The 17,580-nt window shown below is 44.8% G+C and overlaps 1 protein-coding gene across 2 annotated transcripts in view; it reads left to right on the forward strand.

Moving 5' to 3' along the window:
- The window catches only part of NARS1 (asparaginyl-tRNA synthetase 1), a 30,325-nt gene extending 13,639 nt beyond the window's left edge, over positions 1–16,686 (forward strand). For both annotated transcript variants that reach the window (XM_072992890.2, XM_072992891.2), the window contains exons 8-15: positions 145–231; positions 4,638–4,859; positions 5,022–5,221; positions 8,338–8,473; positions 9,073–9,186; positions 10,471–10,602; positions 11,168–11,299; positions 15,442–16,686. In XM_072992890.2, coding sequence (XP_072848991.2) covers positions 145–231; positions 4,638–4,859; positions 5,022–5,221; positions 8,338–8,473; positions 9,073–9,186; positions 10,471–10,602; positions 11,168–11,299; positions 15,442–15,573 — 1,155 coding nt within the window. In that variant the 3' untranslated portion in view covers positions 15,574–16,686. The remainder of the gene's footprint in view (positions 1–144; positions 232–4,637; positions 4,860–5,021; positions 5,222–8,337; positions 8,474–9,072; positions 9,187–10,470; positions 10,603–11,167; positions 11,300–15,441) is intronic.
- The last annotated feature ends 894 nt before the right edge of the window (positions 16,687–17,580 follow it).

Here is a 17,580-nt window from a genome sequence, read left to right on the forward strand (position 1 = left end):
TAGACCAGAGATTTCTTCCTACAGTTGCACTGAATGATTCCTTGGGAATAAATGAGAATATTACTTTTTTTCTTTACAAGATGAAATTAAAAGTTAAAAAAAAACAGACTGAGTCTCCCCCTCTCCCCCATTTCTCTCCTCTAGTGTCAGTGTTACAATGGTGTGCTCCTCTCGACAGAGAGCACGGTGGCTGTCTATGGGACCCTCAACCTTGTTCCAGAGGGGAAGCAGGTGAGTGCATCTTGCCGTCAGGTAATAATAATTATCTTAGAACTGCAGAGCTGGAAAGGGACCCTGTGGGTCATCAAGTCCAGCCCATTTCAAGGAGGCACAGTGGGGATTCAAACTCCCAACCTCTGGCTCTGCGGCCAAAGACCTAAGACACTGAGCTATCCAGCAGTTCAGACTTCCTGGCTTTTGCTCAGATAGCTGTTTCCAACTTAACTTTAAAAAAAAAAAATCTCTACGTTGGCTTGGAAGTTTCTCCAAAGAGAGCAGGGCTTGCTTTGACTCCCCATCTAAACAGTGGATGATGCGGAAGGTGCTAGCTTGCCCATCTTGGAGGGGGGGGGAACCTACCAGATTTCTTGAAGTGAGAGGACTGCTTGATCCTAGGGCTTCTCGCATGTGCCATCTGAAGTCACACAGTCTAGCAGGCGCTGGCGCATGGGACAAGGGTGACGATCCAAAGGCGGAACTGAAATTCTGAGAGGTTTAGTGGCAAAGTGGGCCAAGGGCAGGACCAAAAAAATGAATAAAGAGTTTTTGCCAATATTTAAGACTTAAGACGGAGATGTGGTGGCGCTGTGGGCTAAACTGCAGAAGCCTGTGCTGCAGGGTCAGAAGACCAGCAGTCGTAAGATCGAATCCACGTGACGGAGTGAGCTCCCGTCGCTTTGTCCCAGCTCCCACCAACCTAGCGGTTCGAAAGCATGCAAATACAAGTAGATAAATAGGGACCACCTCGGTGGGAAGGTAACAGCGTTCCGTGTCTAAGTCGCACTGGCCATGTGACCACGGAAGATTGTCTTCGGACAAAACGCTGGCTCTATGGCTTGGAAACGGGGATGAGCACCGCCCCCTAGAGTCGAACACGACTGGACAAAAATTGTCAAGGGGAACCTTTACCTTTACCTAAGACTTAAGAGAGGTGTTTCCGTCTGAGATAGAAAAGCTGAAAGCCAGAAAACTGTTGTCGTGAAAAACGAGGCACGGCCCTCTGTCCTCCCTATCTTATTTAACTGCAGTCCCACATTATCTGGAGGGCCCCTTGTTGCCTTTCCTTTTTGTTCTTGTGTTGATGTGGAAATGGGAACGTACACTACACAAGAACGGTTTCACCCTTGGCTCTGAAGGAAGGAGGACAATATGGATGTTGTCTTCCCCCAGGTACTAATTAAACAGAACACCTTCCTTGTCCTTCTCCCCCACCCCCAGCTTGAATGTCGGTCTGTTCTCACATGAGAACAGGGTGTTGGAGGCACAGAGGGAGCCAGCAACAAAATGTTGCAACGCAACATGGCTCTCAGTCAGGATTTCACTTTTTCTTTGCCATCCCTGTTTCTCTCTCACTTTGGCCTCAGCACACATTGCTTGATAGGTAGGTAGGTAGTTTAACTAGAGTTGTGTCAATGTGTGTGTTCTGGACTATAACGTCCAGAATTTGTTGCCTGTGGGATTTTGGAAGTTGGAGGCCCACCCCACCCTAATCCATCTGCCCACCCATAGCTTTAACATGCAGGCCGTTGGAGGTCTATTAAATCTTCAGTATCCAACAACTTGGAAATTTCAGCCGCTGAGAATGCTGGGCGCCGTGGCATAGATCTCTGGCCTCAGAACCAGTATTTGGGAGTTCAGTTTCCTGCTCTGCCTCCTTGATGGGGGCTGGACTTGATGATCTATAAGGTCCCTTCCAGCTCTAAAAAAATATTACAATTAAGAATGATTATATGAGAGCAACAAGGCGATGAGAAGACCTCATTCGCCAAAGGGCTGGGCGGAGAATGTCAGGAACAACTTAGTCAGTCTAGAAAAGAAGAATGTGGGCCTTTTATGTCCTCAATACCTTTGCATAATAAAGTCACAAGAACCCCAGAGAAAATATGGGGGCAGGAAACACCCTGTCGGTCTGTGTTCTGTGGCCTTTATGTACGTTCACTCCCCTTGGGGGCTCTTCTGCAGCAGGTTGCTGTCCCCCACCCACCCCTTTGGCATGAGTTTTGCCATCTTGGCTACCTCAGCGATGACCCTGCCAGTCTGAACCTTGAAATGAACAGGAGTTATAATCTCTTTCCCACTGCTTTTACTACCGTGAGATATAAACTTCAGTCATAAATTGCCTGGAAGAATCTATATCCATTTCCTGCTAAAAAAATCTATAAAATCATTTATAATGTAGTGATGTTTTTAGAAAATGTATTTTTTTTTTAGTTCAGGCCACTAGGGGGAGCTCATAGAATGCATGTGGGAGGCATGTTGTGAGCTTAGGAAATGCCTACCTCTCCCCCTTGAGTATGATAAAATACTAGCCAATTCCTAATACTAATGTTAGATTTAAGGCATAATATCATGGTAGAATATTTTAAAGCACATTTTTGTAGTCTTTGGTTTGTGGCTTCTCTGAATGAACATGTATGTCCTGTTTATTCATACTGGACCAAAGTCAACTAGATACTGCAAGAGATATTAGAAACTCCAATATCGATGGCACCAGATTTTTTTTCTATTAAATATTTTGCCTAATAAGTTAGATTCTGAAAAAGCATTCTTAGCCATCCATATGATAACAGTGGCAAGAATAGTATTTGCGAAACACTAGAAGGAGTCTGGAATACCACAAGTAGACAAACTGATAGGGAAAAATACTGGAAACCGCAGAAATGGATATGCTAACAGAATAGCTAAATCCAAAAAAAGAACAAGGAACATCGGGAAGCTTGGATGACACTATATACATGGTTGCAAAAAAGACCAGCTACATAATTAATAATGGGAATTACAAAATACCTGTCTGAATTTAGATTTGTCTATATAATGTATATATTTTTGTATGATAATTGGAATTACTCTTAGAAGGGATTATTTAGAATTATTATGGGGAAAAATACCGATTTGTAATGTGACCGTTCAAATCCACCCCCTCTAAATGTATCCTTATCCCAGTTATCCCTTACCCCACCCTACCTCTATAAAGAGAAAAATAAATAAATAATTTTTTAAAAAAAAAAAGACTGCGTGAAAAATGTCAAAGCACTGAGAGAGCTTCTGAGTTTCACAGAACTCTTTCAGTGTAGAGGAAGTCTGTAATAGCCTGCATAAGGTGATCCAGGAAGTTCTTGGCAGATTGATTAGGTTAATTCGTGGCTTGATCATAAGACATCAGGTTGCCCCCAAATTATGTGGTCAATAATTTGGATACTTTAATAGTTGACCCTGAAGAACTAAAACACATTTCAGTAAGGTTTTTTTCCCCTATCATCGTTTGAAATCCCCTTCGTTTTTTCTCTCTGCTTTTAGAGTGAGGTTTGTTGCTGTAGATGCCAGGTGGAAGTGAATTTATTTGTTCAAATGGTGGGGGAGGTGATACCTTATTTTGTTTTCTATTCCTTCTAGTGGCTGCACAGCATTATAATTCTGTGATTTCAGCACAATGTTTTTAATGGCATTTGTATGTTGTGTTGACTCGTAGGTTCTTTTTAGTTGCCCTTATAAGGAAAGGCAAGATTTTAAAAAAGAAATAAGTAGCAATAAAATTATAAAAAGTACCAGCAACTGGAAATTAGAAATTTGTAGCGGGATTTAAAAAGCCAGTGTAAATACAGGGAGTCAAAACTTTTTAACGCCAATGAAAAGTTCAGCAATTTTTGAAGAAGTTGTAGAAGATGGCCTAGAGCAGGGGTGTCCAACCTTTCACCTTCCCTGGGCCACATTAGAAGATGAAAATTTGGTTTGGGCCGCACATACATTTGGTTTGGGCCGCATGGGGGGGCAGCCCTAGCCGTCCTCCGCAGCCCTGCTTCAAGCGTGCTTACCGGCAGCTGCCAGCTTCGACTCTGGTGGCTTTATGGGGCCAGGAGGGGGTCCACCTATTGACGGGGACGATGCAATGTAGTCACGCAGCCCCCCTGTCCCCTCCCCTTCCTTCCCTCTCTCCCCCTCTACTGTTGTGACATGCCCCGGCCACATTCCGGCCGCAAGCACTGGCAATGTAACTTGAAACTTTGGAATTTCTTTAAAAATAAAAAAATTGCACTGGGCCGCATTACGAGTTGACCTGGGCCGCTTGTGGCCGCAGGTTGGACAAGCCTGGCCTAGAGCTTAAGAGAGTGACAGTCATCTTGACAAGGCCAGATCCCCAGTGTTGGTGAGCTCTGTAGTTGGCCAGTCATCACTGGGATGCAGTTACTAGGCCCATTCTGGACTAGAAGAGATCAAGAGTCGTGGCACTGCCCTTGTGCACAGAGATATTTGCTGGAATGGGCTGGCTTCTCCTTAGCCCTCCTGAGGTCCAGATAGGGTGATCTTGTCTTCCTCGTCGTCATGAGCTTTGTGTGTTGATAACAGGCTTGCCAGGTGAGTACTGCTGTTTTTTTTTTAAAAAGTACTGCTTAAATTTAAAAATAAATATAACCCTTTAGGCTCCAGGAGGCCACGAGCTATGTTGCGACTACTGGGAACTCATTGGCCTGGCTCCTGCGGGCGGCGCCGATAATCTGGTCAACGAGGAGTCAGAAGTGGACGTCCAGCTGAACAACCGGCACATGATGATTCGTGGGGAGACCCTAAGCCGGATCTTGAAAGTGCGCTCCACCGTCGTGCAGTGCTTCAGGGACCACTTCTTTGACCGAGGATATTATGAGGTGAGTTGCGTCTGGTGCTTTGGTGACCCGCAGCGATGTTCCTTAGGAAATGGTTCACAGCAAAATCCATAAAGGAATCAGATTGTGCCCCAGGGAGAAAATGATCACAAACTGCTTATTTACAGTATCTTTCACACGGCCTCTCTGCGCTTCCTTTACTAGGTCACTCCGCCGACGTTGGTTCAGACGCAGGTAGAAGGGGGATCAACTCTCTTCAAAATGGATTACTTTGGCGAAGAGGCCTTCCTGACTCAGTCTTCTCAGCTGTACTTGGAGACCTGCATCCCGGCAATGGGAGATGTTTTTTGCATTGCCCAGTCGTACCGAGCTGAGCAGTCCCGGACACGCAGGCATCTGGCTGAGTAAGAAACTTTTGCTCGTTTGTTTGTTTGTTTTGTTTTGTTTTTCAGGTGGAATGTCTTGTGCGTTGTTTCAGAGCAAGTGAGCCTCCTGCAGGGAGTTAGACGTTGGCTGAATTGTCAGCATGCTGCGACTTTCTGGCTTAAAAACCTCATTTGACTGCTTGGGTTAGTGAGGCTGAGACAGAAAGGTTGCTACTGTACCTTTCATATGTTTGCTAGCTGCCACTGTATTCCCAGGCCCCATTTAAGTACAGTGGTGCCTCGATTAACGATGATAATCTGTTCCAGGAAAATCACCATTAAGCGAAAACATTGTAAAGCGGGGAAAAACGCATTGAAACCCGTTCAGTGCATTCCAATGGGCTAAAAACTCACCGTCCAGCGAAGATCCTCCATGTGGCGGCCATTTTCACTGTATAGCGAGGAATCCATCCCTAAACACAGCGGGGAGCCATTTTATTTACCCAGCAGGCGTTTTGTTGCCGCCGATTAGCTATTCTAAAAACGTTGTTTTGTGAAGAATCGGTTCCCGAAGCAGGGAACCGATCATCGCAAAGTGAAATTCCCCTATTTAGACCATCGTTTTGTGATCGCAATTGTGATCGCAAAAAGATTGCCGTTAAACGGATTCATCGTAATGCAGGGCAGTCGTAAAGCGAGGCACCACTGTACTGGTGATTACCTGTTACCCATCAATATTTGATCTAGTTATCTAAGTTATATAGATATAGACCTAAATCCTAGACAGATTATCTGCACTCATACAGGGCTACGTGGATCCTAAGTTTCATCATAGAAGTCCAGATTCCACGTACCTCATCCTCTTTTCAGGTTTTGTATCCATCACAGCTTTGGCCTCCCTGGCTCTCAGCCCCTTAGACTCCTCACTCTGGGTCCCTTTCCACACACTGCCCCACCAAGCACCCCCCATGGTGCATCCCAGAGGAGCCAGCCTGTGTGGCCTTGGGCAAGCTGCACAGTCCCAAGGCACCCTGATAAGAAGGGATGTGGTAAACGATTTCAGAGTATTCTGTACTTGGAAAACTGTGATATGGGTCACCGTAAATCTGAATTGACTTGACAGCATGGGGTCATTGGCGTTATTAGAGAAGGTGACCCACCGATACTAGTCTGATGTATTTCTTTTCTTGAAGGCTCTTCAGCATTCCAAGTGATGGCACTTGGTCAGCCAGTTGTTCTCTCCAGCTTCCCTGCTGTGATAGTATGTAGATTTTAAAAAACAAGAAAATTAACATTGTTTGAAAATGATTTCTTGCAGTCCCGCATCCTTTTTCAGCCTACTCAGTGGTTAGCATTCCTGTGTCCGGGCACATAGCCCAGGACAAAACAGTGTGGTGAATTCCTTCTTTAGAGTTACAGTTGTGTTCAAAATTATTCAACCCCCACTGAAATTGAATGTTTTGGCCATTTTGACATTGATTTTGATCATTCAGTCATCTTGCTTACATTTACATGAAAGAGGCACTTGTAGGTCAGAGAAATATAACCTTAAGTTTATAATGAAATAACCACAAATGTCTTTTCTGTGCTCACATCATTATTAGTTTTTATTCAACCCCCAAGTGACATTCAATCTTAGTACTTAGTACAACATCCTTTTACACTTATAACAGCTTTTAAACGTGAAGCATAGCTTGACACAAGTGTCTTGCAGCGATCTACGGGTATCTTCGCCCATTCTTCATGGGCAAAAGCCTCCAGTTCAGTCAAATTCTTAGGCTTGCGCACTGCAACTGCTTTCTTTAAGTCCCACCAGAGGTTCTCAATCGGATTTAAGTCTGGTGACTGCGATGGCCACTCCAAAATGTTCCAGCCTTTCCTCTGCAACCATGCTCTAGTGGACTTGGAGGTATGCTTGGGATCATTGTCCTGTTGAAAGGTCCAACGTCTCCCAAGCCTCAGGTGTGTGACGGACTGCATCACATTTTCATCCAATATCTCCTGGTACTGAAGAGAATTCATGGTACCTTGTACACGCTGAAGCTTCCCTGTACCTGCAGAAGCAAAACAGCCCCAAAGCATTATTGACCCTCCGCCATGCTTCACAGTAGGCAAGGTGTTCTTTTCGTCATATGCCTTGTTCTTCCTCCTCCAAACATAGCGTTGATCCATGGGCCCAAACAGTTCTAATTTTGTTTCATCAGTCCACAGAACACTATCCCACAACTTTTGTGGTTTGCCCACATGACTTTTGGCATACTGCAGTCGACTCTTCTTATTCTTGGGAGACAGCAAGGGGGTGCGCCTGGGGGTTCTGGCATGGAGACCTTCATTACGCAGTGTGCGCCTTATTGTATGAGCTGAAACTTCTATACCCGCATCTGACAAATCTTTTTTCAGTTCCTCAGCAGTCACACGGGGACTTTTCACCACTCTACGCTTTAGGTAGCGCACAGCAGTCGAAGTCAGCATCTTCTTTCTTCCACGACCAGGTAGCATTTCAACAGTGCCCTTTGCCTTGAATTTGCGAATGATGCTTCCTATGGTGTCCCTTGGTATGTTTAACTTCTTTGCAATCTTCTTATAGCCATTGCCCTTCCTGTGAAGACAAATCACCTCTTCTCTTGTCTTCCTGGACCATTCTCTTGACTTCACCATGTTTGTAACCACACCAGTAAATGTCTAGAAGGAGCTGAGTATCACAGTCATTTTAAAGCTGCCTAATTGGTGCTTATTATGCTTGATTGGTGCTCGGTGACATCCACAGGTGTTTTCAATACCTGTTCGAAAACACCTGAATGAACCTCTGTTCTTCAGAGTGGTAGTCTTTAAGGGGTTGAATAATTGTGGCAATGAAGAAACCACAAAAGAAACATTTACTACTGTATTACATAAACAATTTATGTTATTTTAGTTGCATTTGGTTCTTTAAAACGTCCTTGTAGGATTTCATTCTGAATACAATTCCAAATGTACACTATAGTCCCTAAACCCCTTTACAGCATTGGGGGTTGAATAATTTTGAACACAACTGTATTCGCCTGCCTGTATTCAATGAAAAGGCACTCCGCGCGTTGTTTGGGATGGGTGGTGGCAGCAGTCTCAGACGAGTTCTCAACCTGTTTTATACGCAAGGTTTCCGCGGTCTCCTGCAGGTACACGCACATAGAAGCGGAATGCCCTTTCATGAGCTTTGAGGACTTGTTGACCCGCTTAGAGGATCTTGTCTGTGATGTTGTGGACAGAGTCTTGAAATCTCCTGCGTCTGACTTGCTGTACGCCCTCAACCCAGTAAGTGGCGGCAATAGCCATTTGTAAAGTTTGTTTGCTTATGATTTCTTATGGAGAAGCTCTGTCTCATTAACTGGATGCTGCATAATGGTCTTTGTGCAAAACTGAGCTCCCCTCCCCTCATCCTCATTATTTATTATTATTATTATTATTATTATTATTATTATTATTATTATTATTATTATTATTATTATTATTGAGATGTCTGTGGTGCAGACAGGTCCCCTTCTCAGCAGGTTTACACAGTTCGGAACAGGATGGTGGGTAAAGGGCAGCCTTCCAGATATTTGTTGGACTCCGAACCCCAGCCTCCCTGGCCACTGGTTAAGGCTGATGGGAGTTCTAGTTCAACAGGATCAAGAGGGCGGCACTCTGCTGGCTCTTGATCTCGAAGATGACACAAAGGAGAGGGGATGGAAGGAGAGGCGGAACAGAAATGATGTGCTTTTTTAAAAAGTCATTTTCTGAGTTTTGCTTTGGAAGTTCTTCCAATCTGTTGTGACTTTGGGATGGGGTGGGACAAGCTAGATTAAGAAACCAAACCCCTAAAAGAGATTTTCCTCAAATTCAAGAGAGGTGTCCTCCTTCTGTAAATGCAGAACTTTGAGCCTCCCAAGAGGCCCTTCAGGCGAATGAACTACACCGATGCCCTTGTATGGCTCAAACAACATGACGTGAGGAAGGAAGACGGCACCTATTACGAATTTGGAGACGTGAGTCTTGTTGTCGTTTTAATCCACACTTGTTGGCCCCTGTTCTTTCAACAGAAACCATGAGATTGCCATAACGCAGTCTTTGTCGGCTTGCGTTTGGGGACATCCGCTCATCAGGAATTCCCTGGACTGGGGCTTTGGGACTCTTAGGTAACGGCTAGCTGCTGCCGCTACTTCTCATTATTGTTATTATTATTGTTGGGGTTAGGGTTAGTACCTAGAAGATCAGCTAGCTTCTGGGTGCAGATCAGTGTCCTGGTTGTGATCTGTAAATTCCTGAACCCCTTGAGACCTGGTGGCCTGAAGGTTTTCTGCCCATACTGGCCTGGGTGTTGAGATCTTTCGGAGAACTCTGTCTTTCTGTCCTAGCAACAGCTGATGTTTGGTGAGAATCGGAGAAAGAGACTTCTTGAGGGCAGCAACCAGAGTTTGGAATGTCCTCCTGCTGTAACATGGTGCTGTTCTTTGGCCTGTTTGCAAATCCATGTGTATAGAAGGAGTTGCCATTAGGGTATACCATAGAGGAGCAATTCTTTTCTGGCTTGCAGACAGCCCCGTTATGCGGTGAGAAAAGAAGATCCTACAGTGGTGCCTCACTAGAAAGTTACCCCGCATGACAGTTTTTTTGCTAGACATTGACTTTTTGCGATCACTATAGCGATTCACAAAACAGTGATTCCTATGGGGGAATTTCACTGGACAATGTTTGGTCCCTGCTTCGCAAACTGATTTTTGCTAGACAACGATTTTGACAGCTCCCTCCGTGCTCGCAAAACGGGTGTTTTCGGGACCTAAGCTTCGCAAGACTGCTACAGTATTTAAACAGCTGATCGGTGGTTCGCAAAGCGGCTTTCCTATGGCCAGTCTTCACTAGACAACGACGATTCTTCCCCATTGGAACGCATTAAACAGGTTTCAATGCATTCCAATAGGGAAATGCTTTTCGCTAGACAATGCTTTCGCTAAACAGCGATTTCAGTGGAATGGATCATCATCGTCTAGCGAGGCACCACTGTATTATGAATACTTACGGGTTGCATGGATATTTGGTCATAGTCAAACCATAAACGTTTCAGTCCAAAGCATAATGCCAAGTCCTGGCTAGATACACGTCAAGGGTAAAGAGTCAGACAAAGTGAGAGTGGTCTAAGAAACAACACCGCTGTATTAAACAGGTGAGTGTTGTTTGCAGAAGTGGCTTAGTGAATGGAGGGTAGAACAGAGCTGTTGTAGGCAGGTGGCGGTGGAAGTGGATGAACTAATAAGTCTTGTTCTTAACCGTAGGATATCCCAGAGGCTCCCGAGAGACAGATGACGGATGCCATTAATGAGCCGATCTTGCTGTGTCGATTTCCTGCAGAGATAAAGTCCTTCTACATGCAACGCTGCCCTGAGGACTCTCGCCTTACTGAATCTGTCAGTTGACGTTCCCTGCATGTATTGCATGCAAGATGGGGTGAAGGAGCGGCTGGGCTTCTTAATGCGGTCTCTTGCTTATTTAAAGGCTCCGTGGTTCTCTCAACAGCAGTTTCGGAAACCAATTAAGCGATAGAATTTTTAAAACTATAAAGATGTTCCTCGCTGGGGCAAACTGCTCTTGTGTTTATTTTGCCACCTAATGTGCTTAACGCGCTGTAGGTGGCTTGACTTTGGCAGCTGTCACATAAGACCCAGTCCACACAGTCAGCAAAATTAAGTGGTGGAATGCTGGTTATTTTCACTTGAGTTTGTTTTTAATTCTGTTAAAATGCAGAGGCCTGGGGTCTTTTGGAAAGCATATCAGGCGGGGGGGGGGGAAGTGTACCTCATGGGCCACATACAGCCTCTAGTGGACCACATCAACACACCCATGTTGGAAACCTCCCAGAGTAGTCAATTGACTAGATGGGTGGGGTATAAATGCAATATAAAAAACTAATTTAATTGACATGTAGCCCTTGTTGGCGCTTTCAGTGTATTGTTTTCCCCTTGCTTCTGTTAGGTCGATGTGTTGATGCCCAACGTTGGTGAGATCGTTGGAGGCTCCATGCGTATTTGGGATAGCGATGAGCTGCTGGAAGGCTATAACAGAGAAGGCATTGACCCCACCCCTTACTACTGGTATACAGACCAGGTAATTATTGATGTGCTCAGTCATCAGTGCTGAGTTGCATGGAATACTCTTGTTTTTCCTGCCATGGATTGCAGGAACACTAAACTGCTGCAGGAGAAAACACGGAACAAGGCACTCAAGCAGTGTTTTGGTGCTCCAATCTCATATGAATACCTAAAGCCCCCCCCCCTCCCCGTAAAGATCAAAACCTGTGACTGCTCAGCTAGTTCTGTATTTTGGCCTAAACACAGTGCACACTGGGGGAGCAGGATTAAACCCAGAAACTTCTCTGCTTCCCTGACATTTGATGGTCAGTCGTCTACTTCTGTAACTCCTGCTTTTTTCAACAGCAGCAAAGAACAAAGACAATTCTTATGGTTTGTGCGAATAAAACAAATCCAGTATTTGGCAATACAGTAAGAAGCCTTGTCCATGGGGAGTTGATTCCAAGACCCCCTTCAGATGCTGAAAAATGGATTATAATGAACACCATTTTAGTAGTGAACTGTACAGTACATAGAATGATCTCTGGCTCCCTCTAGTGGCCAGCTCTGGCAACTTCATTGTACACACATATATTTCCAGTTTTTTTTCTTTTAATACTTTTTATATTTTTAGGCCATGAATAAATGAATCAGAAGATACTGATCCTGCAGATACAGGGGTCCTGCTGTACTTTTCATAGAACCAGCCAAAATGTTTTTTAAAATGCACGTTTTTTAGTTCTCCAGATATCTTCATTAAACAGAGTTGCACAAAAATTAAGGTGTGGAGCACATAATAGGAAAATGGCCAAGAGATGTACGTTCCCTCTTCATTCTGATATGCATTGCTAGGTGTGCTTTGATGCGTGTTCCAGGGCCTCACACTGTATGTGGTCACTTATCTTTCAACTGTTAACTGCAGATCCCATGTTTCCAACATCTGGCCAAAAATTTCAGATGAATTTCTCCGGAAGCACCCTTTTTTTTTTTTTTTTTTTTTTTTTTTTTGCTTGCCACCTTACTCAATGCAGAATTCTGGAGGAACTTGAAACCTTCTATACTTCTGCAGTTTCAGTCTGTTCTACTCTGCAATCTTGTTCCGGTTGCTTTTAGCCTTGAGTCTTGGCATTCGTCTGGCCACAGAAATTCTCTTTCTCTGGCTGAGAGACTCTCTTAATCCGCCCAGGGGTGAAAGGGTGGCACTCGACACATAGTCTGTTGCAGCTGGCTGCTTTCTGGAGCTGGAGAAGACCCTCTTTCTGCTCAATGGATGGCTCCATTCCAACATGTCCAATTTCACATCGCCATTCCCTGCACCGAGAGCCCATCACGCCCTTGATTGCCATATTGAGAACCTTGGGGGGGGGGAATGTCTTTCTTTCTCCTCTGCTTGCTTTACAATATGCAGAGCAGACCGTGTTTTTGGATAGCAAGCTAGCCGGCTGTTTGGGCCATTCATAACCAGCCAGTGCCCCGAGGCAACTCCATGTAGAGGCTTGACAGCAAGGCAGACTTGCATTGGCACAGCCGAGGCTCTCTTTTCCACACCCTCCTGCTGTCAGGGATGCGTTTGCCAAGCAGCCGTTGTGACTTGCTGGGAAGGATGAGGAATGGGTGGGATCCCCTTGCATTGCCTTGAACAGGCTTCTATGCATTAGCGATGCAGGGAAAAGGGTTGCTAAAGGAGAAGGTTGTCTTGAATTGCCAGGCCCCCATTAACTGGGGTTTAGATGTGACTTTATTTGGGGATAAAAACCCACGTTTGTCTACCATTTTCATGTATGAGCCAGGAGAGAATACAAATTCGTTCCCCTTGGCTGGCCTGCAGAAGTTTTTATGCATTTTGCCCTTTTGCAAAAAACAGTTTTTACGCCTGTACGCAAAGCTTCTGCTTTGTTTCATGGAATCTTAAAGAGAAGCATTGCATGGGTTGTTTGTATCTTTTGAGCCGGCGTTTTGGGGCTTGCTCTGTGGATGTGTGATTCTCGAGGGAAATGGCCCGTTTTTGTGCACAGAGAGGATGTGAGCAAATTGACAAAACTAAACCTCTTTGCTTCTCGTGCTGGAGGCAAGGAGTCTCAGGGGACTTGAAGATTCCACGTCCCGGGGACTCAGCCGGTCAAGACAGCTGTTTCGGAACTATTTCAAGGCGATCGGGACGGAGCCCGAATGCTCCAGCTCCGTAGTATCGATCCATCTGATGGACAAGCTGCTGTTAAAGTCGGACAAATTATTTGTAAACTGTGAAGCTGAAATTGATTAATTAACTCAGCCTTAGAAATAATTCCAGCAAAGTTGCCTGCCCTTTTTTTTCTTGGCTGCCTGTTGCCGGTTCAGCCCAGAGCTTGGAGGAAAAGTTCATTTCTGCAGGGGCAGCAGCTCATTGGGTTTTCCCAGCTCTTGATCAGAGGCGTCTTCTGTTGCTTTGGAGGAATTTTAAAGGTGGTAGGATGTTGCGCAAGAACATTGGAGGGATTTCTTGCCAGGTCATTTGTTCCTTGGACGACTAGTCCCATAATCCCTGGGTGGGCAGTGGCCATGCTGAGCTGTAGAATTCTGGGAATTGTAATTCCACCGAGACACAATATTTTCCGTGTCTCTTTCACTGATGATTTTCCTGGCATCTTTGTCTAGAAACAACAGCAAGCATCCTTGTGACATCATTTCCTTTTGTTACTGTGGTTCTTAAATTGAGTAGCCTTGATGCAAAAGACTAGCTACATTTGGTTGGTCTTTATGTTTGTTTTTATTTTATTTCCATTTCTGTACTGCTTCATTAGTGTTATCACTCTCTGGGTGATTCACAATATGCAATAAATGCATACATTTAAACACTATATAATAAATACAATAAATTCTGCAGCTCATTATAACTACCTTTAAATAAAAATACACAAATTAAAACCCATCTGAACATCTCAGTATAGTATTCACCCTAGTAGAAGGCAGCTTTGTAGAATTTGGTCTTCATTAGCTTCGTAAAAGCAGAAGGGGGCGATGTCTGGTGATATATGTAGGAAGCTTGTTCCAAAGAGAAAGGAACATGGTCAAGAAAGCTTCCTAGTGTTGGCTTTTTTTTCTTTTCTTTTCTTTTTGCCTCCTTGGCTTGGGTGTTCTGATTCTTAACATTAAGGACTGTCAGAAGTGTGTGAGATGGGAAGCTATTTTGTAGGGGAGATGTTCCACCAGATATCAAGGTCTTTAACCATTAAGGGCTTTATAGGTTATGAACAGCACCTTACATTGAGCATGGAAGCTAAAAGGGAGCCAGTGAAGATGTGCCAAAACTGGAGATGTGTTCATATATGTGCTGGTACCTGTAATCAACCTGGGTGACACACTGTGGACCTGCTGATGCTTCTCTATTGACTTCAAGGGCTGCCCTAAGTGGAGAGCATTACAGTAGTCCATTTTATTTAGCTATTGATCTTAACCTTAACAAGAGCTAATATCTTACAGTGTTCTTCCAGCTTTTCTAGTTCATTATCCATTGTGTACCTTTTTAATGTTTAATGCACTAAAAACTCTTTAAGGTAAAATATGCTGATATGTTTGGTCCTGTTTTTTGCCTGGCCAGCCACGGGAATGCAGCCCTCAGGAACTTCTCATAGAATATAAAGATAACTCTGTAGACTACAGTGGTGCCCCGCTTAATGATTACCCCGCTCCACTATGAATCCGCTTAATGATTAGGTTTTTGCGATCATTTTGCGATTGCAAAACGATGTTTAGATAGGGAAAAAACGCTTTACAATGATTGGTTCCCTGCTTCGGGAACCGATGTTTTTGCTTTATGACGATCAAAACAGCTGATCATCGGGCTTTCAGAATGGCTCCCCGCTGTGTAAAATGGCTCCCTGCTATGTTTCCTTGCTTTACAGGCACCGGAAAATGGCCGCCCTATGGAGGATCTTTGCAGGACGATCAGATATTTCGCCCATTGGAACGCATTGAGCGGTTTTCAGTGCGTTTCAGTGGGCTTTTTACTTTCGCTTGACAACGATTTCGTTCTACAGCAATTTTGCTGGAACGGATTATCGTCATCAAGCGAGGCACCACTGTATAGAATTGCATTTGGACTAAAGAGGTTCTCTTACCCTTGTGAAATGTATTCCTTCCGTCTGGACTTGGATGCCCCAATGAATGACCCGTCTTCTCACATTTTATCTTTCTTTGCAGCGTAAATACGGCACGTGCCCTCACGGTGGCTACGGCCTGGGCCTGGAAAGATTCCTGACCTGGATCCTTAACAGGCATCACATTCGAGATGTGTGTCTGTACCCACGCTTTGTCCAACGATGCAAACCCTAATCGAGATCCCTCAATGAAGCTGGTGGACCCGGCCAACCTTTGGGAAAAGGAAACCCTCTTTGCTCTGAAGAGCCGAACACGCATCGTCCCACAGGAAACGAAAAGCAAATCTCAGCATCCTTTTGTCAAATGCCAACGTGATTGCTTTAAATTTGAAGTTAAATTGCAGTTTGCTAATTTCAGGAACTTCTCCCTTTTTTTTTACCCAGTGCCTCCGTCCACATTCTATTGGTCTATTTGAATGAAATGGCTCGAGTCCTGTTGATGTTCGCGTAAGGCCTGTCTGGCTTGCTGCAGCTAATGGGTGAGGTTCTGGGGCACCTCTTGGTTGCACCCACGACTGGGGAGCAATCCAGACACCTCCCGACACCTCATCATTTTGTCACGGCAAGCTATGTAAATCTTATGTGAAGCCTACTAAGATTCTGGCCATGGATTCCAAGGTTCAATAACTGACATGCAAGACTTGGGTGTCACCTCTTCAAGGTGCACCTCTTACAGCGATGGTAAACAAATCCTGTAAACGATTATTTGGTAACCTTTCAACGAATCTGGATTTAGAGCCTGGCTTCTGACATGGGGAAATCAGCAGTAAAATTGAATAATTAGGGTTTTGCAGAATGTGAAACTGTGTAACAAAAACTAGTTGGCACAGCTTCTCCATGAAGAACCTTGCAAATGGTGTCTCTGAGAGGAAAGAGGTCCTTCTCAGTTCCTTTCCCACCCAGTCAGCTACTTTCTCCAGGGTTATTTGGGGAAAGGGGTGTCATCCGAAACCTGCAGATGTTTAGACCTGTCCTTTGGATGTGCCGGATGTACGAGTGACTAAACTCACTGGCCTTCGTTGCTGCCGCTCCTTGCTTGTTTCTTTAATGGAACAGTAGGCGTTACACAATTTTAGTTCGGGACTTCCAAAATAGTGGGTTACAACAATTTGCAGAAAGGATATAGTGGGTTTTCTGGGATTCCTTCTCTGCACTTCATTTGGGCATTTTTACCTATGTTTCCATCTCTCGAGGGGAGTTACTGTTGTGCATGTTCTTATTTCCTACCTGGCAATCAATAAATTCATAGCACTAGAGGAAAGCATGAGTGCTGCTTTTTGTGGCTGCATTTTTGTGTGTGTTTCATTTTGTCATTTCCACAAGCATGGGGATTTCCAAATGATCATGTGTAGGTAGGTGGAGCAAAGCTTGCAAATGTTATTTTTCACATTGTCCCCAGGATTTGGGGTGGGTGGTGGTGGTTGTAGTTCTCCAAAACATAAGGGGAATGATAAGGTCTGAATTATGCATCATTCTAAGGTAAAGGTACCCCTTGACAATTTGTCCAGTCGTGTCCGACTCTAGGCGGCAGTGCTTATCTCCATTTCCAGCCCATAGAGCTAGCGTTTTGTCCGCAGACAATCCTTCGTGGTCACATGGCCAGCGTGACTAGACACAGAATGCCATTTACCTTCCCACCGAGGTGGTACCTATTTATCGACTTGCATTTTTGCATTTTGCATGCTTTCGAACCACTAGGTTGGCGTTAGCTGGGACAAGCGACGGGGGCTCACTCCGTCGCGTGGATTCGATCTTACGACTGCAGGTCTTCTGACCTTGCAGCACAGAGGCTTCTGTGGTTTAACCCGCTGTGCCACCACGTCCCCCGAGATGCATCATTCTAGTAGATTCCAACTTATGGTGAACCTTTCCAAAAATCCTCGGTAGACAATATTCAGAAGTCATTTCTCATTCTCGTTTTGGGACACTCTGGGACTGTGCAACGTGCCCAAGGCTACATGGGCTGGTTCTTCCCGCAGGAGGCACCATGTAGAAGTGAACTCCCTCCCCTTGGCACCCCAGCCAGGTGCTCCCACTTAATGACCTATAAAGCAGCCTTATTTTTCCACCTGGGACCTGCTTGTTGGCAAACTGTTTCACTTAGGGAATAGAGAAGCTAGGCTAAGAGTCAGGTGCAAAGCTCCATCTGCTGTGAAATCAGTGATGCGGGCCCGAGCTTTCC

This window comes from Pogona vitticeps, chromosome 2 (assembly GCF_051106095.1).
Source record: "Pogona vitticeps strain Pit_001003342236 chromosome 2, PviZW2.1, whole genome shotgun sequence".
NCBI classification, from domain to species: Eukaryota; Metazoa; Chordata; class Lepidosauria; order Squamata; family Agamidae; genus Pogona; species Pogona vitticeps.